Source organism: Dendrobates tinctorius, unplaced genomic scaffold (assembly GCF_039654945.1).
Source record: "Dendrobates tinctorius isolate UK_male_01 unplaced genomic scaffold, ASM3965494v1 ptg000157l, whole genome shotgun sequence".
Taxonomy (NCBI): domain Eukaryota; kingdom Metazoa; phylum Chordata; class Amphibia; order Anura; family Dendrobatidae; genus Dendrobates; species Dendrobates tinctorius.
In genome coordinates, this window is record NW_027361824.1 from 2,479,986 (window position 1) to 2,506,769 (window position 26,784).

General features: G+C 47.4%; 1 protein-coding gene across 1 annotated transcript in view; it reads left to right on the forward strand.

Annotated features, from left to right (window-relative positions):
- The window catches only part of LOC141051431 (uncharacterized), a 244,984-nt gene that overhangs the window by 34,211 nt on the left and 183,989 nt on the right, over window positions 1-26,784 (forward strand). The window contains 5 exon segments of the mRNA XM_073548362.1: window positions 23,079-23,228; window positions 23,354-23,533; window positions 23,616-23,739; window positions 23,823-23,920; window positions 24,115-24,205. Of these exon segments, the coding sequence (XP_073404463.1) occupies window positions 23,079-23,228; window positions 23,354-23,533; window positions 23,616-23,739; window positions 23,823-23,920; window positions 24,115-24,205 (643 nt within the window).

Sequence of the window (26,784 nt, forward strand, 5' to 3'; positions counted from 1 at the left end):
CTATGTTCCCCATATATTAGTAATGTCCCCTATGTGACCCCATATATTAGTAATGTCCCCTATGTGACCCCATACAGTGGGGCAAAAAAGTATTTAGTCAGTCAGCAATAGTGCAAGTTCCACCACTTAAAAAGATGAGAGGTGTCTGTAATTTACATCATAGGTAGACCTCAACTATGGGAGACAAACTGAGAAAAAAAAATCCAGAAAATCACATTGTCTGTTTTTTTTTTTCATTTTATTTGCATATTATGGTGGAAAATAAGTATTTGGTCAGAAACAAGCAATCAAGATTTCTGGCTCTCACAGACCTGTAACTTCTTCTTTAAGAGTCTCCTCTTTCCTCCACTCATTACCTGTAGTAATGGCGCCTGTTTAAACTTGTTGTCAGTATAAAAAGACACCTGTGCACACCCTCAAACAGTCTGACTCCAAACTCCACTATGGTGAAGACCAAAGAGCTGTCAAAGGACACCAGAAACAAAATTGTAGCCCTGCACCAGGCTGGGAAGACTGAATCTGCAATAGCCAACCAGCTTGGAGTGAAGAAATCAACTGTGGGAGCAATAATTAGAAAATGGAAGAAGACATACAAGACCACTGATAATCTCCCTCGATCTGGTGCTCCACGCAAAATCCCACCCCGTGGGGTCAGAATGATCACAAGAACGGTGAGCAAAAATCCCAGAACCACGCGAGGGGACCTAGTGAATGAACTGCAGAGAGCTGGGACCAATGTAACAAGGCCTACCATAAGTAACAAACTACGCCACCATGGACTCAGATCCTGCAGTGCCAGACGTGTCCCACTGCTTAAGCCTGTACATGTCCGGGCCTGTCTGAAGTTTGCTAGAGAGCATTTGGATGATCCAGAGGAGTTTTGGGAGAATGTCCTATGGTCTGATGAAACCAAACTGGAACTGTTTGGTAGAAACACAACTTGTCGTGTTTGGAGGAAAAAGAATACTGAGTTGCATCCATCAAACACCATACCTACTGTAAAGCATGGTGGTGGAAACATCATGCTTTGGGGCTGTTTCTCTGCAAAGGGGCCAGGACGACTGATCCGGGTACATGAAAGAATGAATGGGGCCATGTATCGTGAGATTTTGAGTGAAAACCTCCTTCCATCAGCAAGGGCATTGAAGATGAAACGTGGCTGGGTCTTTCAACATGACAATGATCCAAAGCACACCGCCAGGGCAACGAAGGAGTGGCTTCGTAAGAAGCATTTCAAGGTCCTGGAGTGGCCTAGCCAGTCTCCAGATCTCAACCCTATAGAAAACCTTTGGAGGGAGTTGAAAGTCCGTGTTGCCAAGCGAAAAGCCAAAAACATCACTGCTCTAGAGGAGATCTGCATGGAGGAATGGGCCAACATACCAACAACAGTGTGTGGCAACCTTGTGAAGACTTACAGAAAACGTTTGACCTCTGTCATTGCCAACAAAGGATATATCACAAAGTATTGAGATGAAATTTTGTTTCTGACCAAATACTTATTTTCCACCATAATATGCAAATAAAATGAAAAAAAAACAGACAATGTGATTTTCTGGATTTTTTTTTCTCAGTTTTTCTCCCATAGTTGAGGTCTACTTATGATGTAAATTACAGACGCCTCTCATCTTTTTAAGTGGTGGAACTTGCACTATTGCTGACTGACTAAATACTTTTTTGCCCCACTGTATATTAGTAATGTCCCCTATGTGAACCCAGTATATTGGTAATGTCCCCTATGTGCCCCCCATATATTGGTAATGTCCCCTATGTGCCCCCCATATATTAGTAATGTCCCCTATGTGACCCCATATATTAGTAATGTCCCCTCTTTGACCCATATACTAGTAATGTCCCTTAAGTGCTCCATATATTAGTAATGCCACCTATGTGCCCCATATATTAGTAATGTCCCCTATGTGACCACATATATTAGTAATGTCCCCTATGTGACCCCATATATTAGTAATGTCCCCTATGTGAACCCAGATACAGTACAGACTAAAAGTTTGGACACGCCTTCTCATTCAAAGAGTTTTCTTTATTTTCATGACTATGAAAATTGTAGATTCATTCTGAAGGCATCAAAACTATGAATTATCACATGTGGAATTATATAATTAACAAAAAAGTGTGAAACTGAAAATATGTCTTACATTCTAGATTCTTCAGAGTAGCCACCTTTTGCTTTGATTACTGCTTTGCACACTCATGGCATTCTCTTGATGAACTTCAAGAGGTAGTCACCAGAAATGGTCTTCCAACAATCTTGAATGAGTTCCCAGAGATGCTTAGCACTTGTTGGCCCTTTTGCCTTCACTCTGCGGTTCAGCTCACCCCAAACCATCTCGATTGGGTTCAGGTCTGGTGACCGTGGAGGCCAGGTCATCTGGCGTAGTACCCCATCACTCTCCTTCTTGGTGAAATGGCCCTTACGCAGCCTGGAGGTGTGTTTGGAGTCATTGTCCTGTTGAAAAATAAATGATGGTCCAACTAAACACAAACCGGATGGAATAGCATGCTGCTGCAAGATGCTGTGGTAGCCATGCTGGTTCAGTATGCCTTCAATTTTGAATAAATCCCCAACAGTGTCACCAGTAAAGCACCCCCACACCATCACACCACCTCCTCCATGCTTCACGGTGGGAACCAGGAATGTAGAGTCCATCCGTTCACCTTTTTTGCGTCGCACAAAGACACGGTGGTTGGAACCAAAGATCTCAAATTTGGACTCATCAGACCAAAGCACAGATTTCCACTGGTCTAATGTCCATTCCTTGTGTTCTCTAGCCCAAACAAGTCTCTTCTGCTTGTTGCCTGTCCTTAGCAGTGGTTTCCTAGCAGCTATTTTACCATGAAGGCCTGCTGCACAAAGTCTCCTCTTAACAGTTGTTGTAGAGATGTGTCTGCTGCTAGAACTCTGTGTGGCATTGACCTGGTCTCTAATCTGAGCTGCTGTTAACCTGCGATTTCTGAGGCTGGTGACTCGGATGAACTTATCCTCCGCAGCAGGGGTGACTCTTGGTCTTCCTTCCTGGGGCGGTCCTCATGTGAGCCAGTTTCTTTGTAGTGCTTGATGGTTTTTGCCAATGCACTTGGGGACACTTTCAAAGTTTTCCCAATTTTTCAGACTAACTGACCTTCATTTCTTAAAGTAATGATGGCCACTCGTTTTTCTTTACTCAGCTGCTTTTTCTTGCCATAATACAAATTCTAACAGTCTATTCAGTAGGATTATCACCTGTGTATTCATCAGACTTCTGCACAACACAACTGATGGTCCCAACCCCATTTATAAGGCAAGAAATCCCACTTATTAAACCTGACAGGGCACACCTGTGAAGACCATTTCCGGTGACTACCTCTTGAAGCTCATCAAGAGAATGCCAAGAGTGTGCAAAGCAGAAATCAAAGCAATAGGTGACTACTTTGAAGAACCTAGAATATAAGACATATTTTCTTTTCAAATAATATTTTATTAATTTTAATTCATAAGGGAAAGAAGGGGTAACAAGGGGTAAGGGAAAGGAAATTAAATAAAAAAAATAGAGAACTCCACATTGATACAGAAATAGATACAATATACAGTCCAGACTTAATGCATAAAATAATACTGTTTCTAGAGTGAGAACAAGGTTACATAAAGATAGAATTCCAGACAGCCCATTTGAGATGGTATTTAGACAAGCCATTGTTATTGAGAGCAATTCTTTCCTCCATCTGGCTATGCAGTCGTAAATTGTCAACAACGGTGGAAAAAGGTGGCGCATCAGGGTTCCTCCACCAAAGAGCTATTATGTTTTTAACTGTAATAAACAAGTGTAACAACACATACTTTATTGAAGCATCCACCTGTTCCATGTCCATTGATAACAGTACCATCTGGGGCGTAACAATAATGTTAACTGGTGATAGCTTTGCCACATGAGCTTTAACCTCTAACCATAACAATTTTAGCTTAGGACAAGTCCAAAAAATATGATAAAGGTTCCCTGCTAAATGGCAATCCCTCCAACATAAAGAAGAAGCATCCTGACTTATATGGGCTCATTTCGCTGGGGTATAGTACCATCTGACTAATACCTTGTAATAAGTTTCCATCAAGACCATGGATGCAGTAGATCTATATGAGTGATCTATATATAAGGCCTACTTTCAGTTGTTTCACACTTTTTTGTTAATTATATAATTCCACATGAGATAATTCATAGTTTTGATGCCTTCAGAGTGAATCTACAATTTTGATAGTCATGAAAATAAAGAAAACTCTTTGAATGAGAAGGTGTGTCCAAACTTTTGGTCTGTACTGTATATGTCCCATATATTAGTAATATCCCCTATGCTCCCCATATATTAGTAATGCCCCCTATGTGACCCCATATATTAGTAATGTCCCCTATGTGACCCCATATATTAGTAATGTCACCTATGTGTCCAATATATTAGTAATGTCCCCTATGTGACCCCATATATTAGTAATGTCACCCATGTGCCCCATATATTATTAATGCCACCTATGTGACCCCATATATTAGTAATGTCCCCTATGCTCCCCATATATTAGTAATGTCCCCTATGCTCCCCATATATTAGTAATGTCCCCTATGTGCCCCATATATTACTAATGTCCCCTATGTGCCCCATATATTAGTAATGTCCCCTATGTGCCCCATATGTCACCTATGTGTCCAATATATTAGTAATGTCCCCTATGTGCCCCATATATTACTAATGTCCCCTATGTGCCCCATATATTAGTAATGTCCCCTATGTGCCCCATATGTCACCTATGTGTCCAATATATTAGTAATGTCCCCTATGTGACCCCATATATTAGTAATGTCACCCATGTGCCCCATATATTATTAATGCCACCTATGTGACCCCATATATTAGTAATGTCCCCTATGCTCCCCATATATTAGTAATGTCCCCTATGCTCCCCATATATTAGTAATGTCCCCTATGTGCCCCATATATTACTAATGTCCCCTATGTGCCCCATATATTAGTAATGTCCCCTATGTGCCCCATATGTCACCTATGTGTCCAATATATTAGTAATGTCCCCTATGTGCCCCATATATTACTAATGTCCCCTATGTGCCCCATATATTAGTAATGTCCCCTATGTGCCCCATATGTCACCTATGTGTCCAATATATTAGTAATGTCCCCTATGTGACCCCATATATTAGTAATGCCACCCATGTGCCCCATATATTAGTAATGCCACCTATGTGACCCATATATTAGTAATGTGCCCTATGTGACCCCAAATATTAGTAATGTCCCCTATGTGACCCCATATATTAGTACTGTCCTCTGTGCCCCATATATTAGTAATGCCACCTATGTGTCCCATATATTAGTAATGTCCCCTATGTGCCCCATATATTAATGTCCCCTAGGTGCCCCATATATTAGTAATGCCACCTATGCGTCCCCATATATTAGTAATGCAACCCATGTGTCCCATATATTAGTAGTGTCCCCTATGTCCCCCATATATTAGTAATGTCACCTATGCGTGCCATTTATTAGTAATGCCACCTATGTCTCCGCATATATTATTAACCCTTTCACTCCCGGAGCTTTTTTTTAATTTTTCGTTTTTCACTCCCCTTCTTTCCAGAGCCATAACTTTTTTTATTTTTCCTTCAATATGGCCATGTGAGGGCTTATTTTTTGCGGGATGAGTTGTACTTTTAAATGACACCATTGGTTTTACCATGTGATGTTGTGGAGGACAGGACCCAGTTCCTCCCACGTCACCAGTGTGACGTAACTACGCAGACAGCTCTCCGGCGCCCCCTTAGTCTCTCAGGTCAGTAAGGGAACTGCACCTAGAGCAAATGGCCGTCGGGGAGGATGTCCTGTTACCCGCTGGGTATTCTAAGATTTGTAATCAGAGTAAAAGCATCAGCCCATGATTAATTTTATGGTTTAATTGCCTTAAGGGCGCACTAGATAATTGCAGAAATATACATTAAGCTATACAATGGAATTACAGTGGATTTGCAGTCAGAGTAAAATGTAACAATAAGGGTACAAGACTTAGAGATATTAAGCTGGAGGTCAATTTACCAGGTTGCAGGTTGCATGCGGATGCCGGGAGCTCTGCAGTCCACAGGTACAAGAATCTTAGTTGCCCGACAGACCCCAAAGCGCAGGCCGCTGCTCCCCTTGGCAGATCTGTCCCCAGTTCCTTCTTAGATCATTATCGTCTGGTTCTTCTGTGAGAGTGTGACTCTCTGCCATGTGCTGCTAATTCTTAAGCATGCTGGTTTCCTCCCCCTGTGTCAGAAGGTGGGCTAATAATCTCCACCCTTTAGCTCCCTGCAGAACTTATTCCCAATATCCAAGAAAGGGGGTAACTTTCTACAGCAAGATCGGATCAGGATACGAGAGGTACCAGTGAATGCGGATTGTTTTGCCTGTCGTGTGGAGAGCAAACATGGCCCCAATGGGTCGCTGTGGATGGCCAATCTCTATATCTCAGGTCCCAGAGCCCTCACCGACTCAGGAGTCGCACTGCCAGATGCGAGATTTCCTCAGGGTCACGCGGATACTTTTTATGAGTCTATAACTCGAAAGGTGTGCTCATAATCCATGATCCTAGGATGGAGCCGGAGTGGCTGGGAGAGACAATGGATGTGTATTTCTGTGTCCACTGACAGGTATATTCTAATTGAAGCCCCCAGGCACCTTCCTGTCCCATGCTGGCATGGCTCCTACTCAAGGTTTGAAGTTCTGCTTTGGCTTTATCTCATTGTCATACTAAAAGGCCTTGCTATTCAATCTTGGAGCACTAAATCCTGCTTTCTTCAATATTCTTACAGGCCATGGGGGGGTAGGAGCAGTTAGCTCCTTCATCACACTTCCCTGCTTTAGAGGGCGCTAGGGGGTATCACATTCCGGTGTTCCCCCATGCGCCCTTCCGCACCCTCTCCTTGCCAGGACAACCCATCAGCGTTACCATGGACCCTGCCTCTTTTGTGGCGAATGGTGAAGTGATACTGCTGGAGAGAGATGCTCCAGCGTAGCAACCTCCCATCCGTCCCAGAGACCGTGTGTAACCAGCTGAGGGGGTTGTGGTCTGTTTCCACGGTAAATTGGCATCCGTACAAGTATGGCTGCAGACCCCACACAATTGCCAGACATTCCTTCTCCATCGTGGAATAGGCCACTTCCCTTGGCAGGAGCTTCCGGCTCAGGTACAGAACGGGGATGTTCATGCCCCGTAGTGTCGACCTGACTGAGCACAGCACCGAGGCCGAAGGCGCTGGCGTCGGTCTGCACTACAAAAAGCTGCGTGAAGTCGGCCGCCTGTAGCACAGGAGCTAGAAAGGGCGGTCTTGAGCGCCTGGAAAGCTGTCTCGCAGGCGACTGTCTAGTCAACTGCGACGGGCAGCCTCTTCTTGGTGAGGTCCGTCAGGGGCTTGGCCAGGGCACCACAGTGTGGAACAAACCTATAGTACCCGGCAGTCCCCAAGAAGGACATCACCTGCTTCTTGGTCCTGGGGGTGGGCCAGGATGCGATGGCATCCACCTTCCCGGGCTCTGGCTTCAGAGCTCCCCCACCTACCCTGTGTCCCAGGTAGTGGACCTCGCTCATATCCAGCTGGCATTTTTCCGGCTTAATGGTCAAGCCTGCTCACTGGATCCGCCCGAGCACCTGCGCCAGGTGCTCTAGGTGATCCTCCCAGGTGTGACTGAAGATGGCAATGTCATCTAGGTACACGGTCGCATACCCTTCCAGTCCCTTGAGCAGCGTGTTGACCATCCTCTGAAAAGTGGCAGGGGCATTCTTCATGCCCAGTGGCATCACCGTGGACTCGTACAGTCCGAATGGGGTGATAAAGTCAGAGCGTTCCCGTGCCCCTGGGGTCAGGGGAATCTGCCAATACCCCCTGCTCACTGCTCAGATCCATGATGGTCCGTTACTTGGCCACGGCCAGCTGATCGAGCAGGTCATTGATGCGCGGCATTGGGTACGCATCAGTGACCGTCACAGCGTTGAGCCCCCAGTAGTCCACGCAGAACCGCGTAGATCGGTTCTTTTTAGGGACGAGGACTACAGGCGAAGCCCAAGCGCTGTTGGACACTTGGATCACCCCCAGCTTCAGCATCTCGTCTATCTCTTGGCGCATGTGCTGCTGCATCTCAAGAGAGACCCGATACGCTGAACGCCGGATCGGGGGGTGATTGCCGGTGTCCACGTCATGGACGGCTGTCTCAGTCCTTCCGGGCAGGCTGCTGAACAGCTCCCGAAAGGGGTGTAGGGTGACCCCCAGCTGGGAACGTTGGTCCTCCGAGAGTTGGTGGCCAACCCACACATCCTCGATGGATCCACCCGCCTTGGCTTGGGTGAGCAGATCCAGGAGGGTTTCTACCTCTCCTTCCTCGGGAAGGTTGCACACTGGGTGGGCACAAGCCTCCCGCTCATGATGGGCCTTCATCATGTTCACGTGGAAGGCCTTCCTCCTTCCACGGGGGGTGGTCCAGGGTGACCAGATAGGTGACAGCGTTAAGCCGCTGGTGCACGAGGTATGGACCCTCCCAGGCCGCCTGAAGCTTGTTTTGAGGTATGGGGACCAGTATCCACACCTTTTGACCCACCTAGTAGGTCCACTCACAAGCATTCTGGTCGTACCACGACTTCTGGTCAGCCTGGGCTTGGGCTATATTGTCATGCACCAGCCGTGTCAAGGCCATCATTCTGTCCCGGAAGCGCACGACATACTCAATGACCGACACTCCAGGGGTGGCCAAATCCCCTTCCCATGCTTCCTTCACCAGAGCAAGGGGCCCTTGTACACGTCGCCCGTACAAGAGCTCAAAGGAGGAGAACCCCGTTGAGGCCTGTGGGACCTCCCGGTAGGCAAACAGCAGGTGTGGGAGATACCGCTCTGTCTTTCCCGTGGGAGTTGACCAACATCTTCAGCATCTGCTTTAAGGTGCCATTAAACCGCTCACACAGGCCATTGGTCTGTGGGTGGTACAGGCTGGCTACCAGATGTTGCACCTGTATCTGCTTACAGAGAGACTCCATCAGCTGCGACATGAACTGGGTCCCTCGGTCGGTGAGCATTTCCTGGGGGAACCCCACTCTGGAGAAAATCTCCAGTAAGGCAGTGGCCGCTTTGCCGGCCCGAATGGACGACAAAGCTACCGCCTCCGGGTACCGGGTGGCATAGTCTACTACCGTTAGTATGAAGCATTTCCCGGAGAGGCTGGGAGTGGACAGAGGTCCAATGAGATCCACAGCCACCCTCGAGAAAGGCTCTTCGATGATGGGCAGAGTTACCAGTGGGACTTTGGGGTGCCGCCCCGCCTTCCCAACCTTCTGACAGGTGTCACACGAACGGCAGTAGGCAATCACCTCGGTCCTAATTCCCGGCCAGTAGAAATGCTGAGCTAGCCTGGCCCTGGTTTTAGTGATTCCTAGGTGTCCGGCCATGGGAATCTCGTGTGCGATCCGCAACAATTCTGCCCTGAAAGGATAGGGTACCACTAACTGTCGGTCCCTGGGCCACGCCTCTGGTGAACCCTGCTGGACCGTTACCCGGTACAGCTGTCCCTGGTCCCAGACCACTCGCTCGCGGTTGGATTCCAGGGGAGGCTGTGCCGCCTGCTCCTTGAGAGCTTTCAGGCTAGCGTCAGCTTCTAACGCTGCCTGAAATCCCTGACTCGATGTGGCAAGAATTGACGAAACTGCCACATCCTCTGTCAGCTCCCCGGGATCGGTCTCTTGGCCGCTGTCTGACTCGGCAGCCACTTGGTCGGAGAGGGGGAAACCGTCGGACCTCCGCAAGGCTCCTTGGGCTCCGGCGCTCCTACTCCTGGTAACAGCGGCCACGACCGCTGAGACCACAGGTACCGCCTGCTTCCCCTCGGCCCCTGACCAAGTCGCTGGGTCAGGCAGACTTCCCTGGCCTCCTGACATCCCGGATGCGGGGAACTCCTGCCCTGGGGTCTTACCTTGTGGCTCCTCTCCCGGGATGCCCCTCCCCCATGGCCTGTTCCTCTTTCTGCAGAGGCCCTAGACTCAGCAGGCTGGATTCACTTAGGGGCCTACACTGCGCAGCCCCTCCCTCCACCTCTGAGCTCTCCACTGTAGTCTTATCACCTGTCCTCACTGTGAGCCCTGTGTGTGTAGTGTCAGTGCATGGCTTACCATCAGGTTTCACTCCCTCCTCCACTTTTGGAGGCACATTCAACACATTAACATTAGCATTCACAGTAGAGTCGTGACATTCTTGGGGAACCGGACTTGGGGGTTCAGTGGCCACATACTGAGACACTAGCCGCCCCAAATCGGTCCCAAGCAACACATTGGCAGGAATATTTGGCATTACTCCCACCTCCCGCATTCCCCTCCCGGCGCCCCAGTCCAAAAACACCTTGGCGACAGGCAGCGCCGGTTCAACGCCTCCAATTCCGGAGACGGAAAGGGTTTTCCCAGTTACCAAGTCTTGAGGGGACACCACCTCAGGACGTACCAGGGTTCGTTCAGCGCCTGTGTCCCGCAGTCCCATGACCGCTGAGCGGCTGATGGTGACGGGTTGGTAATTGTCCAGGGACCTCCTACCACCCCCTCCCACACACAAAACAGTGGATGGTTTCTGGGACAGAGATGGGGCCTTATGGCGCTGGGGACACGCAGCCTTAGTGTCCCGGCTGGTTGCAATGATGACAACATCTGGGTTCTGCTCCTGGCCTGGAGAGGGCAGCAGGGGGGTACACCCCTTGCACTCTGGGGGCTAGGGGGACAGGCTCAGAGGCCCTGTTGCTGGCATACTCGTCTGCCAGGGCGGCTGTAGCAGAAGCCCCCTTTGGTTTCCGGTCACGGAGGAACTGCTGGAGGTCCTCTGGGCAGTTCCACAAGAACTGCTCCGTGACGAACAGTTCCTGGACCTCCTGGCGGTTGTTGAGCTCTAGACCCGAGGTCCAGTGCTCTGCAGCTCTCAGCAGTGCCCGCATGTGGTCAGTCCAGGTATCCTTTGAGCCCCGCTGCAGGCTCCGGAACTTCCTGCGGTACGACTCCGGGGTGAGGTTGTAGTGCTGGATCAGGGCCCGCTTGATGCTGTTGTAGTCCTGCTCCTCCCCGGCAGGTAAGTCCCCTAAAACTTCCAGGGACTTACCCCTCTAACGGGGGGTCAGGTACCTTGCCCACTGATCCAGGGCCAGATGGTGTTGGAGGCAGGTTCTCTCAAAGGCCAGCAGAAAGGAATCCAGGTCTCCATCCTTTTCAAGCAGGGGGAAGTCCTCCGCCCGGACCTTGGAAGCCTTGGTCCCCGGTGGGGCTGGAGCGTCCAGCGGGAGCCCGTGTTGAGCCATCTCCAGTCGGTGCCGGCGCTCTGCAGCTTCACGGCGTTCTGCAGCACACGTTCGGCATGCTCACGCTCCGCTGCTTTCTCTGCCGCCACCAGGAGTCTGTCATGGGCAGCGTCGTTACCAGCCTCGAGCTGTGCCATAGCCGCTTTGAAAAGGGCCTCCGATCTGGACAGGCTGGGGTGGGCAGGTGGTGGACAGTCCACTGCAGGACTGAGCACGGGGGTCTGGCTCCTTGGGGAGCCCTGGCTGAGCTCCCCCTCGCCTTCATTGGTATTGTCCTCCACCACCTCCTCATAGACCATAGCATTGGCCTCCCCCTTTGCCTTACTCCTGGTGTCTTCCGCCATCTTGGGAACCTCTGGTTACTGACACAGCTGCAACCCTGACCTCGCACACAATTTATTATATTTGAACCCTGACCGTCTAGTGCTGGGCTGACCTCAAGACCCCAGCAGTGAAAGTTACCTCTGGTAGTCTTTAGTGTCTGGGAGTAGGGGTCCCATGCACACTATTACTCTGATCCCACCGCTGCCACCAATGTGGAGGACAGGACCCAGTTCCTCCCACGTCACCAATGTGACGTAACTACGCAGGCACAGCTCTCCAGTGCCCCCTTTGTCTCTCAGGTCAGTAAGGGAACTGCACCTAGAGCAAATGGCCGCTGGGGAGGATGTCCTGTTACCCGCTGGGTATTCTAAGATTTGTAATCAGAGTAAAAGCATCAGCGCAAGATTAATTTTATGGTTTAATTGCCTTAAGGGCGCACTAGATAATTACAGAAATATACAGTAAGCTATACAATGGAATTACAGTGGATTTGCAGTAATAGTAAAATGTAACAATAAGGGTACAAGACTTAGAGATTTTAAGCTGGAGGTCAATTTACCAGGTTGTAGGTTGCATGCGGATGCCGGGAGCTCTTCAGTCCACAGGTACAAGACTCTTAGTTGCCGGACAGACCCCAAAGCGCAGGCCGCTGCTCCCCTTGGCAGATCTGTCCCCAGTTCCTTCTTAGATCATCATCGTCTGGTTCTTCTGTGAGAGTGTGACTCTCTGCCATGTGCTGCTAGTTCTTAAGCATGCTGGTTTCCTCCCCCTGTGTCAGAGGGTGGGCTAATAATCTCCACCCTTTAGCTCCCTGCAGAACTTATTCCCAATATCTAAGAAAGGGGGTAACTTTCTACAGCAAGATCGGATCAGGACACGAGAGGTACCAGTGAATGCGGATTGTTTTGCCTGTCGTGTGGAGAGCAAACATGGCCCCATTGGGTCGCTGTGGAGGGCCAATCTCTATATCTCAGGTCCCAGAGCCCTCACCGACTCAGGAGTCGCACTGCCAGATGCGCAATTTCCTTAGGGTCACGCGGATATTTTTTGTGAGTCTATAACTCGAAAGGTGTGCTCATAATCCATGATCCTAGGATGGAGCCGGAGTGGCTGGGAGAGACAATGGATGTGTGTTTGTGTCCACTGACAGGTATATTCTAATTGAAGCCCCCAGGCACCTTCCTGTCCCATGCTGGCATGGCTTCTACTCAAGGTTTGAAGTTTTGCTTTGGCTTTATCTCATTATCATACTAAAAGGCCTTGCTATTCAACATTGGAGCACTAAATCCTGCTTTCTTCAATATGCTTACAGGCCATGGGGGGGGGGTAGGAGCAGTTAGCTCCTTCATCACAGATGTACTCTAAAACGGGAAAAAAATTCCAAGTACGGTGAAATTGCAAAAAAAGTGCAGTCACACACTTGTTTTTTGCTTGGCTTTTTTGCTAGGTTCACTAGATGCTAAATCTAGCCTACCATTATGATTCTCCAGGTCATTACGAGTTCATAGACACCAAACAAATGTTGTTCCTATCTTCAAAAAGGGGAAGAAGGTGGACCCAGGCAACTATAGGCCGGTGAGTCTGACTTCTATACCAGGAAAGATCTTTGAACAAATTATTAAACAACATGTATGTCAGTACCTGGATAAGAATGAAGTGATTAAACAGAGTCAGCATGAGTTTGTAACTAATAAGTTATGTCAGACTAACTTAATTTCCTTCTATGACGGAATCACTGATTGGGTGGATCAAGGAAATGCTGTAGACATAGTATATCTTGATTTCAGCAAAGCATTTGACAAAGTATCTCATACAATCCTTATTGAAAAAATGACTAAGTATGGAATGGACAAGGCAACTGTTAGGTGGATTCATAACTGGCTTAGTGATCGGACCCAAAGAGTGGTCGTAAATGGCTGCACATCCAGTTGGAAGAATGTCTCACGTGGGGTACCACAGGGCTCTGTCCTGGGCCCTGTATTGTTCAACATCTTTATCAACGATTTAGATGAAGTAATTGAGGGTAAACTGATTAAATTTGCTGATGACACAAAGCTAGGAGGGATAGCTAATACTAGAGAAGAGAGAGAGAGGATTCAAAAAGATATAAATTACCTGGAGAAGTGGGCAGCAACTAACAGAATGTTTTTAACAGGGAAAAATGCAAAGTACTACATCTGGGCAATAAAAAACCATGTACAGAATGGGAGGAATAGGCCTAAGCAACAGCACATGTGAAAAAGACTTGGGTATACTAATAGATCACAGACTGAATATGAGTCAACAGTGTGATGCAGCAGCAAAAAAGGCAAATGCAATTCTAGGATGTATTAACAGAAGCATACAGTCTAGATCACGTGAAGTCATTATTTCCCTCTACTCCTCTTTGGTCAGACCTCATCTGGAATATTGTGTCCAGTTTTGGGCACCACATTTTAAAAAAGACATCAACAAACTGGAGCAAGTTCAGAAAAGAGCAACCAGAATGGTGACCGGTCTGCAAAGCCTGTCTTATGAGGAAAGGTTGCAGGATTTGGGATTGTTTAGTTTGCAAAAGAGAAGACTGAGAGGAGACTTAATAGCTGTCTACAAATATCTAAAGGGCTGTCACATTGTAGAAGGATCAACTTTATTCTCATTTGCACAAGGAAAGACTAGAAGCAATGGGATGAAACTGAATGGGAGGAGACACAGATTAGATATTAGAAAAAACTTTGACAGTTAGAGTGATCAATGAGTGGAACAGGCTGCCACGAGAAGTGGTGAGTTCTCCTTCAATGGAAGTCTTCAAACAGAGGCTGGACAGACATCTGACTGGGATGATTTAGCCCAGGAGGTCCCTTCCAACTCTACGATTCTATGAAACATGTCTATCTTCTCTTTTATCTAAGCGGTAAAAAAAAATTCCAAAGTTTGCTTAAAAAAAAATCTCGCAATTTTCTGAGACCTGCAGCGTCTCCATTTTTCGTGATCTCGGGTTGGGTGAGGGCTTATTTTTTTGCGTGCTGGTCTGACATTTTTAATGATACCACTTTTGTGCAAATACGTTCTTTTGATCGCCCATTATTGCATTATGCAATGTCGCGGCGACCAAAAAAAACGCAATTCTGGCGTTTTTTATTTTTTTATCGCTACGCCGTTTAGCAATCAGGTAAATGCTTTTTTTATTGATCGGGCGATTCTGAACGCGGTGATACCTAATATGTGTATGTGGGATTTTTTTTAATTTTATTTTGATTGGGGCGAAAGAGGGGTGATTTGAATTTGTTTTGTTTTTTTATTTTTAAACATTTTTTTTTTACTTTTTAGCTAGCTTCAATAGCCTCCATATGAGGCTAGAAGCATGCACAACCCGATCGGCTCTGCTACATATGGGCGATGAGCAGATCGCCCATATGTAGCAGATTTACTGCTGTGCCTGCAACAACCATAGCGGTCTCTGAGACCTGTGGTTATCCAGGCAATGCGTCGCCGACCCTCGATCACGTGACGGGAGTCGGCAATGAGCTCATTTCCGGCCCGGCGGCCGTAAGTACTATTTAAATGACCGCTGTCAGCTTTGACAGCGGGATTTAACTAGTTAATAGGCGCGGGCACATGTCAGCTGTTCATAACAGCTGACATGCTGCGGCTTTGAGGTGGACTCATCGCTGGAGCCCACCTGAAAGCAGATGATGTACTATTCCGTCATCGGTAAGGAAGGGGTTTGTCCCCTATGCGTCCCATATATTAGTAATGTCCCCTATGTGCCCCATATATTAGTAATGTCACCTATGTGCCCCATATATTAGTTATGTCCCGTATGTGTCCCATATATTAGTAATGTCCCCTATGTGCCCCCATGTATTAGTAATGTCCCCTATGTGACCCCATATATTAGTAATGCCACCTATGTGCCCAATACATTAATAATTCCACATATGTTCCCCCATATATTAGTAATGCCCCCTATGTGCCCCATATATTAGTAATGCCCCCTATATTAGTAATGTCACCTATGTGCCCCATATGTTGGTAATGTCACCTATGTTCCCCATATATTAGTAATGTCACCTATGTGACCCCATGTATTAGTAATGTCCCCTATGTGACCCCATATATTAGTAATGTCCCCTATGTGCCCCATATATTAGTAATGTCACCTTTGTGTCCCATATATTAGTAATGTCACCTGTGTGCCCCCATATATTAGTAATGTCACCTGTGTGCCCCCATGTATTAGTAATGTCACCTATGTGACCCCATATATTAGTAATGTCACCTATGTGACCCCATATATTAGTAATGTCACCTATGTGACCCCATATTTTAGTAATGTCACCTATGTGCCCCATATATTAGTAATGTCACCTATGTGCCCCATATGTTGGTAGTGTCACCTATGTTCCCCATATATTAGTAATGTCACCTGTGTGCCCCATATATTAGTAATGTCACCTATGTGCCCCATATATTAGTAATGTCACCTATGTGCCCCATATGTTGGTAATGTCACCTATGTTCCCCATATATTAGTAATGTCACCTATGTGACCCCATGTATTAGTAATGTCCCCTATGTGACCCCATGTATTAGTAATGTCCCCTATGTGACCCCATATATTAGTAATGTCACCTATGTGCCCCATATATTAGTAATGTCACCTATGTGCCCCATATATTAGTAATGTCACCTATGTGCTCCATATATTAATGTCACCTGTGTGCCCCCATGTATTAGTAATGTCCCCTATGTGACCCCATATATTAGTAATGCCACCTATGTGCCCAATACATTAATAATTCCACATATGTGCCCCATATATTAGTAATGTCACCTATGTGACCCCATATATTAGTAATGTCACCTATGTGACCCCATATATTAGTAATGTCACCTATGTGTCCCATATATTAGTAATGTCACCTATGTGACCCCATATATTAGTAATGTCACCTATGTGACCCCATATATTAGTAATGTCCCCTGTGTGCCCCATATATTAGTAATGTCCCCTATGTGCCCCATATATTTGTAATGTCCCCTATGTTCCCCATATGTTGGTAATGTCACCTATGTGACCCCATATATTACTAATGTCACCTATTTGACCCCATATATTACTAATGTCACCTGTGTGCCCCATATATTAATGCCACCTATGTGCCCCATATATTAGTAATGCCACCTATGTGCCCCATATATTAGTAATGCCACCTATGTGCCCCATACATTAATAATTCCACATATGTGCCCTATATATTAGTAATGTCCCCTATGTGCCCCATATATTAGTAATGTCCCCTATGTGCCCCATATATTAGTAATGTCATCTATGTGCCCCATATATTAGTAATGTCTCCTATGTGTCCCATATATTAGTAATGTCCCCCATATATTAGTAATGCCCCCTATGTGCCCCCATATATTAGTAATGTCCCCTGTGTGCCCCATATATTAGTAATGTCCCATATGTGCCCCATATATTAGTAATGTCCCCTATGTGCCCCATATATTAGTAATGTCCCCTATGTGCCCCATATATTAGTAATGTCATCTATGTGCCCCATATATTAGTAATGTCACCTATGTGTCCCATATATTAGTAATGTCCCCTATGTGCCCCATATATTAGTAATGCCCCCTATGTGCCCCCATATATTAGTAATGTCCCCTGTGTGCCCCCATATATTAGTAATGTCCCCTATGTGCCCCATATATTAGTAATGTCACCTATGTGCCCCATATATTAGTAATGTCACCTATGTGCCCCATATATTAGTAATGTCACCTATGTGCCCCACATATTGGTAATAAATAAAATATTCACTGTCACATCCAAACATAAATTAGGTCTGAACAGGTGCTTTCCTAGAGTCGCCAATTCATATATACATTTAAACAAAAGCAGCACTCTGTAATGCTAAAGCATGAAATATGGAGATTGAATTGCATTACTGCACTAGAGATATGAAATGTTGAGAATTCTTAGCGCATAAATTGGCCAATCCATGAGTACCCGGCAGACACGATAAGGCGATTCTCGTTGCCAGAACCTAATGCTAATCCTCTCTTAGACTGAAGTCTATATCTCTATGGAGGGGTAGGATCCTGCTGCAATTAAAGCCGCCTGATGCAATTTTGGAGCCAATTTTCTTTAGAAACATTTTAAAATCTGTTTTATTCTGGTATTTTTCTTGTAATATAGGAAAGCCTAAGGCCAGAAATAATCCCCGTAAATCACTGTACATGGAGACTTTGGGATCAGATCATTTCTTTCCATGATGTTTGTGGAAAAAAAAAAGCTTTTATAAAATTTCATCAAACTTCTGTGTGTGACTCAGAGCTGAGATCTAATGTGATAGAAGATTCCAGTGCGGGGAAGACGGGAAACCTTCATATAGACGGCGATGGGGATGGAGTCAGTGACCGACTCTGGCCAAATCTGTCTCTAGAGCCGTAGTAGAAGATGAAGATGTCGTCCTCATCATGAAGTAGTTATTTCTCATGTCGCGTGTAATGAATATCTCCTGCAGTATTGCTAATGCCGATTCCAGTGTTGGTAATGAGACGAGAATTAGCGTTATGGAAGATGAGTCTATGAGGAACGTGTTCAGCTGCCGACTCCGAGGAGGAAACTGCTTGTTGTCTGTGGCCTAAATATATAGGTTTTATTAGTTGACTAGGTGAAGAGCCCGGCGTTGCCCGGGCATAGTATCTAACTGTGGGTCCCGCTCTCTCCCTTAACAGCCCCACTCTCCACCCGCCGTCCCATTCTATCCCTCCGCTGCGGCTCGCTACATCCGTGTCCTGCTCTCTCCTTCCACAGCTCACCCCTAATATCCCACATCGTTAAAGCAACAAATATAAACCTAGCGCTCAACTTAAAGGTATTTGCTGGTGGACATCACATCTGGAGGCATGTTTGCCCCTCTCCTATATACTGACAAGCTCATTACCTTAGAGAGATTATTCTCCTCAATGCTTAAAGCACCATCGTCCTTTCTGATAGATGCCTATAAGCTCTACACAATCTATATACCACACGTAACTGAAGAAGGTCACATTGACCGAAACGTCTTTTTTCGTGTACTACAATAAACCACCTTGTAAATACCTTTAAGTTGAGTGCTAGGTTTATATTTGTTGCTTTAACGGTTTGGGAACCTAACCTTAGCACCATCTTGAGTTGTGCTCACGGTGTTCTTTCTATAATATCCCACATCATCTCGTCAGAGCCACCGGACTACTACCCCTAATATCCCACATCATCCCGTCAGCCAGAGCCACCGGACTACTACTCCTAATATCCCACATCATCCCGTCAGCCAGAGCCACCGGACTACTACCCCTAATATCCCACATCATCCCGTCAGCCAGAGCCACCGGACTACTGCCCCTAATATCCCACATCATCCCGTCAGCCAGAGCCACCGTACTACTACCCCTAATATCCCACATCATCCCGTCAGCCAGAGCCACCGGACTACTACCCCTAATATCCCACATCATCCCGTCAGAGCCACCGGACTACTACCCTTAATATCCCACATCATCCCATCAGCCAGAGCCACCGGACTACTACCCCTAATATCCCACATCATCCCGTCAGCCAGAGCCACCGGACTACTACCCCTAATATCCCACATCATCCCATCAGCCAGAGCCACCGGACTACTACCCCTAATATCCCACATCATCCCGTCAGCCAGAGCCACCGGACTACTACCCCTAATATCCCACATCATCCCATCAGCCAGAGCCACCGGACTACTACCCCTAATATCCCACATCATCCCTTCAGCCAGAGCCACCGGACTACTACCCCTAATATCCCACATCATCCCGTCAGCCAGAGCCACCGGACTACTACCCCTAATATCCCACATCATCCCTTCAGCCAGAGCCACCGGACTACTACCCCTAATATCCCACATCATCCCATCAGCCAGAGCCACCGGACTACTACCCCTAATATCCCACATCATCCCATCAGCCAGAGCCATCGGACTACTACCCCTAATATCCCACATCATCCCGTCAGCCAGAGCCACCGGACTACTACCCCTAATATCCCACATCATCCCGTCAGCCAGAGCCACCGGACTACTACCCCTAATATCCCACATCATCCCGTCAGCCAGAGCCACCGGACTACTACCCCTAATATCCCACATCATCCCATCAGCCAGAGCCATCGGACTACTACCACTAATATCCCACATCATCCCATCAGCCAGAGCCATCGGACTACTACCCCTAATATCCCACATCATCCCGTCAGCCAGAGCCACCGGACTACTACCCCTAATATCCCACATCATCCCATCAGCCAGAGCCATCGGACTACTACCACTAATATCCCACATCATCCCTTCAGCCAGAGCCACCGGACTACTACCCCTAATATCCCACATCATCCCGTCAGCCAGAGCCACCGGACTACTACCACTAATATCCCACATCATCCCATCAGCCAGAGCCATCGGACTACTACCCCTAATATCCCACATCATCCCTTCAGCCAGAGCCACCGGACTACTACCCCTAATATTGTCGGGGTCGTAAACGACAATGAATCCTCATTCACCAGTCATTCCAAATCATTGTGCGAGCGCAAAACATCTGGTACCGATTAAGAATGACTCAGACATGCAGCTGATTCAGTCTTAGCTAATGTCCTGCATCCACACCTGTCAGGAGCAGTACAACAACTGGCTTTTATTTACAAATACACAATACTATATTGAGTGTTAGGGGAAGGCGTGCATTAGGCGGGGTTTATGCAGTATACATCTAGTGTCCAGTCTCTCTCTGATTCGTCAAAACGTCTCCCGATGGTTACTTCTTCTTCACATTCCTGAGTTATCTTTTTTTAGGAGAAATGAAACTTAACTTAACTCTTTAGACACTGAATTTAAGTGAAAGTGAACACTGGCAGCCATCTTTAATACAGTTACATTTGCATTAGCAAGCAATTAGGAAAAACTTATTGTTTCACAGTATAAAAATATAAAAGTTATATAAGAAAATATATTTTCACCTTGACAATATCCCACATCATGCCGTCAGCCAGAGCCACCGGACTACTACCCCTAATATCCCACATCATCCCGTCAGCCAGAGCCACCAGACTACTACCCCTAATATCCCACATCATCCCGTCAGAGCCACCGGACTACTACCCCTAATATCCCACATCATCCCGTCAGCCAGAGCCACCGGACTACTACCCCTAATATCCCACATCATCCCGTCAGCCAGAGCCACCGGACTACTACCCCTAATATCCCACATCATCCCGTCAGCCAGAGCCACCGGACTACTACCCTTAATATCCCACATCATCCCGTCAGCCAGAGCCACCGGACTACTACCCCTAATATCCCACATCATCCCGTCAGCCAGAGCCACCGGACTACTACCCTTAATATCCCACATCATCCCGTCAGCCAGAGCCACCGGACTACTACCACTAATATCCCACATCATCCCGTCAGCCAGAGTCACCGGACTACTACCCCTAATATCCCACATCATCCCGTCAGCCAGAGCTACCAGACTACTACCCCTAATATCCCACATCATCCCGTCAGCCAGAGCCACCGGACTACTACCCCTAATATCCCACATCATCCCGTCAGCCAGAGCCACCGGACTACTACCCTTAATATCCCACATCATCCCGTCAGCCAGAGCCACCGGACTACTACCACTAATATCCCACATCATCCCGTCAGCCAGAGCCACCGGACTACTACCCCTAATATCCCACATCATCCCGTCAGCCAGAGCCACCGGACTACTACCCCTAATATCCCACATCATCCCGTCAGCCAGAGCCACCGGACTACTACCCCTAATATCCCACATCATCCCGTCAGCCAGAGCCACCGGACTACTACCCCTAATATCCCACATCATCCCGTCAGCCAGAGCTACCAGACTACTACCCCTAATATCCCACATCATCCCGTCAGCCAGAGCCACCGGACTACTACCACTAATATCCCACATCATCCCGTCAGCCAGAGCCACCGGACTACTACCCCTAATATCCCACATCATCCCGTCAGCCAGAGCCACCGGACTACTACCCTTAATATCCCACATCATCCCGTCAGCCAGAGCCACCGGACTACTACCACTAATATCCCACATCATCCCGTCAGCCAGAGCCACCGGACTACTACCCCTAATATCCCACATCATCCCGTCAGCCAGAGCCACCGGACTACTACCCCTAATATCCCACATCATCCCGTCAGCCAGAGCCACCGGACTACTACCCCTAATATCCCACATCATCCCGTCAGCCAGAGCCACCGGACTACTACCCCTAATATCCCACATCATCCCGTCAGCCAGAGCCACCGGAGTACTACCCCTAATATCCCACATCATCCCGTCAGCCAGAGCCACCGGACTACTACCCCTAATATCCCACATCATCCCGTCAGCCAGAGCCACCGGACTACTACCTCTAATATCCCACATCATCCCGTCAGCCAGAGCCACCGGACTACTACCCCTAATATCCCACATCATCCCGTCAGCCAGAGCCACCGGACTACTACCCCTAATATCCCACATCATCCCGTCAGCCAGAGCCACCGGACTACTACCCCTAATATCCCACATCATTCCGTCAGCCAGAGCCACCGGACTACTACCACTAATATCCCACATCATCCTGTCAGCCAGAGCCACCGGACTACTACCCCTAATATCCCACATCATCCCGTCAGCCAGAGCCACCGGACTACTACCCCTAATATCCCACATCATCCTGTCAGCCAGAGCCACCGGACTACTACCCCTAATATCCCACATCATCCCGTCAGCCAGAGCCACCGGACTACTACCCCTAATATCCCACATCATCCCGTCACCTAGAGCCACCGGACTACTCCCCCTAATATATGGGTATATGGGCAGGGAGGGGGTGATTCATTTCTGTCCTGTGCTCTCTGCTCCTTTCTGTGGGGCAGACAATGGCTGGGAGCTTATGTTCCCAGGGATGCTAGATGTCTCCCACCATGGCAGTGTCTGCTGAGGTGTTGTCGCCTACATTCACTTTCATATATAGTGATATGCTTTCATTATGCTCCACACCCTTCTATCATTCACATTGCTGTTCCCCAGCTCACCCACCTCTCTGTCCTTCTAACTCCTATAGACTTTCAGCCCTACATTTTTATTGAGCCCTGAATTTGAAGAAATGTCTCCCTCTACTGGTCTGCTTCGTGATTGGTTGGTGATACACACACATACATATATACATACATTCACTTTTATATATAGAGATGTAAAGAAGAAAACTAAACACTATAAAATAATAAGTCTCCTCATATGTTTCCCTTATTATCTCCAGTAATTGTATTATTACACAGGATTCTTATGATGTTACATCAGATCATCTTCTTCTCATTCAGGTCTCTACAATATCGGATCCTCTCAGTGAAGATCTTCTACAAAAGAACATTTTCCTGATTTACCCATCAAAGATGGATATGGGCAGAGACAAGATGGCGGAGAGGATGTTACACCTCACCCTAGAGATCCTCTTCCGTCTCACTGGAGAGGTGAGAGATTCTGATGATGTCACATTCCATCATTCTTATCTATGGGAATAACGGACAGAACTGGAGAGGTGAGGACTCTGGGAATGTCTGTAGTGAGATTTATTATTGTGTCTCTCCATAACCAGGATTACACAGTGGTGAAGAAGACCTCTAGTGATCGCTGTCAGGACCCTGTGTCTGAGGGATGCGGAAGACCCCTGAGCCCAATCACGGGGCCTCCACCTCACCCCCTGATCCATGAGGACATCAATGACCAGAAGATCCTAGAACTCACCTACAAGATGATTGAGCTGCTGACTGGAGAGGTGACACTGCTGGGAATGCTGGGACATTATACAGTAACACTATGAAGGGATCGGGGGATGACGGTATCATTGTGTGTGTCAGGTTCCTGTAAGGTGTCAGGATGTCGCTGTCTATTTCTCCATGGAGGAGTGGGAGTATTTAGAAGGACGCAAAGATCAGTACAAGAACGTCATAATGGAGGTTCCCCAGCCCCTCACATCACCAGGTAATAGACATGACTAAATACACACGGCCTATAATTATCTGTATGTAGAGAATGAATTCAGTCCCTGTATGTGTTTCCTCCAGATCTATCCAGTAAGAGGACAACACCAGAGAGATGTCCCCGTCCTCTTCTTCCACAGGACTGTAAACAAGAAGATGCCAGTGCTCCTCAGGATCATCAGGTAGATGGAGAGAAGGTGTCAGGAGATCTCCCCTATGATGTGTAGACGGCTGTGAAGCTCTTGTGCTCAGTCTTGTTTTATCCACCAGTATTATATGTTTTATATCTGTGTAATGAGAGCGGTGGAGATGGCAGGATTAGAGCTGAGCGTAGATGGGACTTCTAAATCTGTGACTTTTACAATATTTGTTTCAGGGTGAAGATCTGACCCATATTAATACTACAGAGACATATGTGAGGGGTGATGAGCGGTGTAAAGAGGAGATTCCCACATATGACTACCCAGGTGAGTAGTGACCACTGACTGCAGAGAAGTCACAGATTCCTCTCAGTCACCGGCTGTGGCTGCTTTATCGGTGGTGTAGTCCGGCCGTATCACAATCGTGTGATCACCATTTTGCCTCCCGACCACAACATTCTCCTCCACCCAAAACTGTTCCAATGACTTGGGCATTGAAAGCCCTTTCCTATAGAACTTACAACCTGGAGGATCCACCTACCCCCTGGGATTAGGAGACGCTGACCGTTACCTGCCCAGGACTGTAAACTACGAAGCCAAATGACAGCGTACGTAGAATGTGCTGACAAGTTAGAAAATCACTTCAAGAAAAGTATTATGATGGATCAGAGAAAGCGGAGGGTAATTGTAATGTAAAATGTCTGTAAGGTAGAAGCTTTAGAAATCTCCCCTTTCTTTCTGAGTTACATTGTACCCTGTAAGCTTATAGCAGTCCCTTCCCCCAAGTCTTCAGCTGTGCCAGCATGTGAAACCTGAACCCGTCCACTTCCTATCGAAGCCCCTCCATCCCCCCTCGCTGGACAGCTAAGTGTAACAGATGTTCCTTTGTCTAAGTCCATGTGGCCGAGTAGAACTATAAGAGACTGCATGGCAAAAACCATACATGACAGAGAAATAATAATCATATTTTTGTGATCTGAGCGGTCCCAGCTTCGCTGTGGTGGCTTTTGCATAGTTCTCGGGCTCCCAGAGACTGAGATATGGGTTGCGCCCAAATGCAGGGCCCTATCTCGTGCATTCTTGATGTTTTCTTGATGGACTCATTACGCTGGGAAACATGATACCACTGGTGAGTCCATACAGGCTTCCCCCATAGAGTTATGATCTTCATAAGTTTTGTAATTTGATTCTAAATCCAAGAGTAGGGGGCAGACCCTCTCCAGACCGCCCCTCTTGGTGATGTCACACACCTGGGTCTATAAGGTAGCCCTCCCGTACAGGGAGCTCAGATCAACTCAAGTCCTCGTGCCAGAGAGACGTGCAGATGAGCGGCGACGTTTGGTTAAGTGCCGCCCCTCCCCCCAGCCGCATGGTTTTGCCTAGTCATGAACAACCGTGAGTGTACCTTCTGTTTTCATCCATTTTGCTTTATACTTGTATTTGTACATATTTGATGTTTCAATTTTATAGCAATTTTTATCTCTATAATCACTGCCCTCATTCGGGGAATAAATGATAAAATCTATTTAGTCTGCCTTCATGCTCTAGAAATCGAACTATATGCCTTTGTTAGATAATTACGCTACTGTTCGGGTTGGCTTCGAACCCCTCCCTTGAGTCTATAACTTAAGCGGAGAAACTATGAGCTGGTGGCAGCGCGTTGTTCACGGTTATTGCGGCTTGCTGGCAGTCCAGAAAGGTCTTATATTGCTGAATGAGGGGCTGCGGCCACAGCATTGATAATTCCCTCACTGCAGAAGCCTAATTGCCCGCTCACAACTAGCAGCCCGTCCGGCGACCAATTATCCTAGGTGCAGTTCCCTGACTGACCTGAGGGTAAGGGGGGCGTCGGAGAGCTGCGAGTTCCAAAGTGGAACTGAGAAAGTGGGATATCCATAAATCCCCGCAGTTCGTAGAAGGTTATAGTAGAGGTGGGGCACCCAAAATACCCCCCTGCGGCAAATTGTTAGAGCGAGATAAGCTTGCTGGATATTTTTGTCACATGGTGCCAGTGGTGGGATAACTAAGATAAGCCCCCGCTGTGCCTGTGATAGCCGTGTGCCGGCAGTGTGTCACGTCCCTCCGTCGACTGATACACCCGTGTCAGTGGTGGGATTGCTGACATATTGGTGGCACAGGGTCCAGCCGTTCGTCACATATTGGTGGCAGCGGCGTGCCTACTGCTTGCGTTCATCACAGTAATGATGCTGTTGGCTTCCTAGATCCCTTATATCTTATTGGATGACTCTACTCTCCCTTCTGTGCTCATGTGGCCCCTACAGGACCAGGTCGTGTCTTTCTGGCCAAACTTCACTTTTATGATCGACAACAGTAAATCTTTATCTGAAGTTTTCAGTTAATGAGATTTTCGTGCTCTAGGGCGGGGCTGTGGGCGGGGCTTTATGTGGCGCTCTGCATACACGGCGAATAGGCCTCCTTACCTTGACAAGCCAGAGCTGGTATGTCACTCTCCACAAGGAGAAACCTTATCCCTTAGAAAAAAATATTGGAATATTTTAAAAAAAGATGTGATTCTTGGAAAAATGCTTCCTTGTGAACCATGAATAACTTTTAGGAGAGGGGCGACAGTGAAAAATATTGTAGCTCAAAGTAAATTAGAGGTTACAAATAAAAAATATGAAAGGAAATAATACCAATGTGAATGGAGGGAAGGTAAATACGGGAGTATACAGGTGCTCTTCAAACAAAGTAACGTATATACGCGCGTATAAGCCGAGATTTTCAGCCCATTTTTTGGGGGCTGAAAGTCCCCCACTCGGCTTATACGCGAGTCATGTAGGTGGGGGAGGGGAAGCGGGGGTGTCAGATCATACTGACCCCCCTGGCACGTCTCTGCAGCGCCCCTGCTTGTCCCACGGTCTCCCTTCCTTCCTACAGAGGTCACA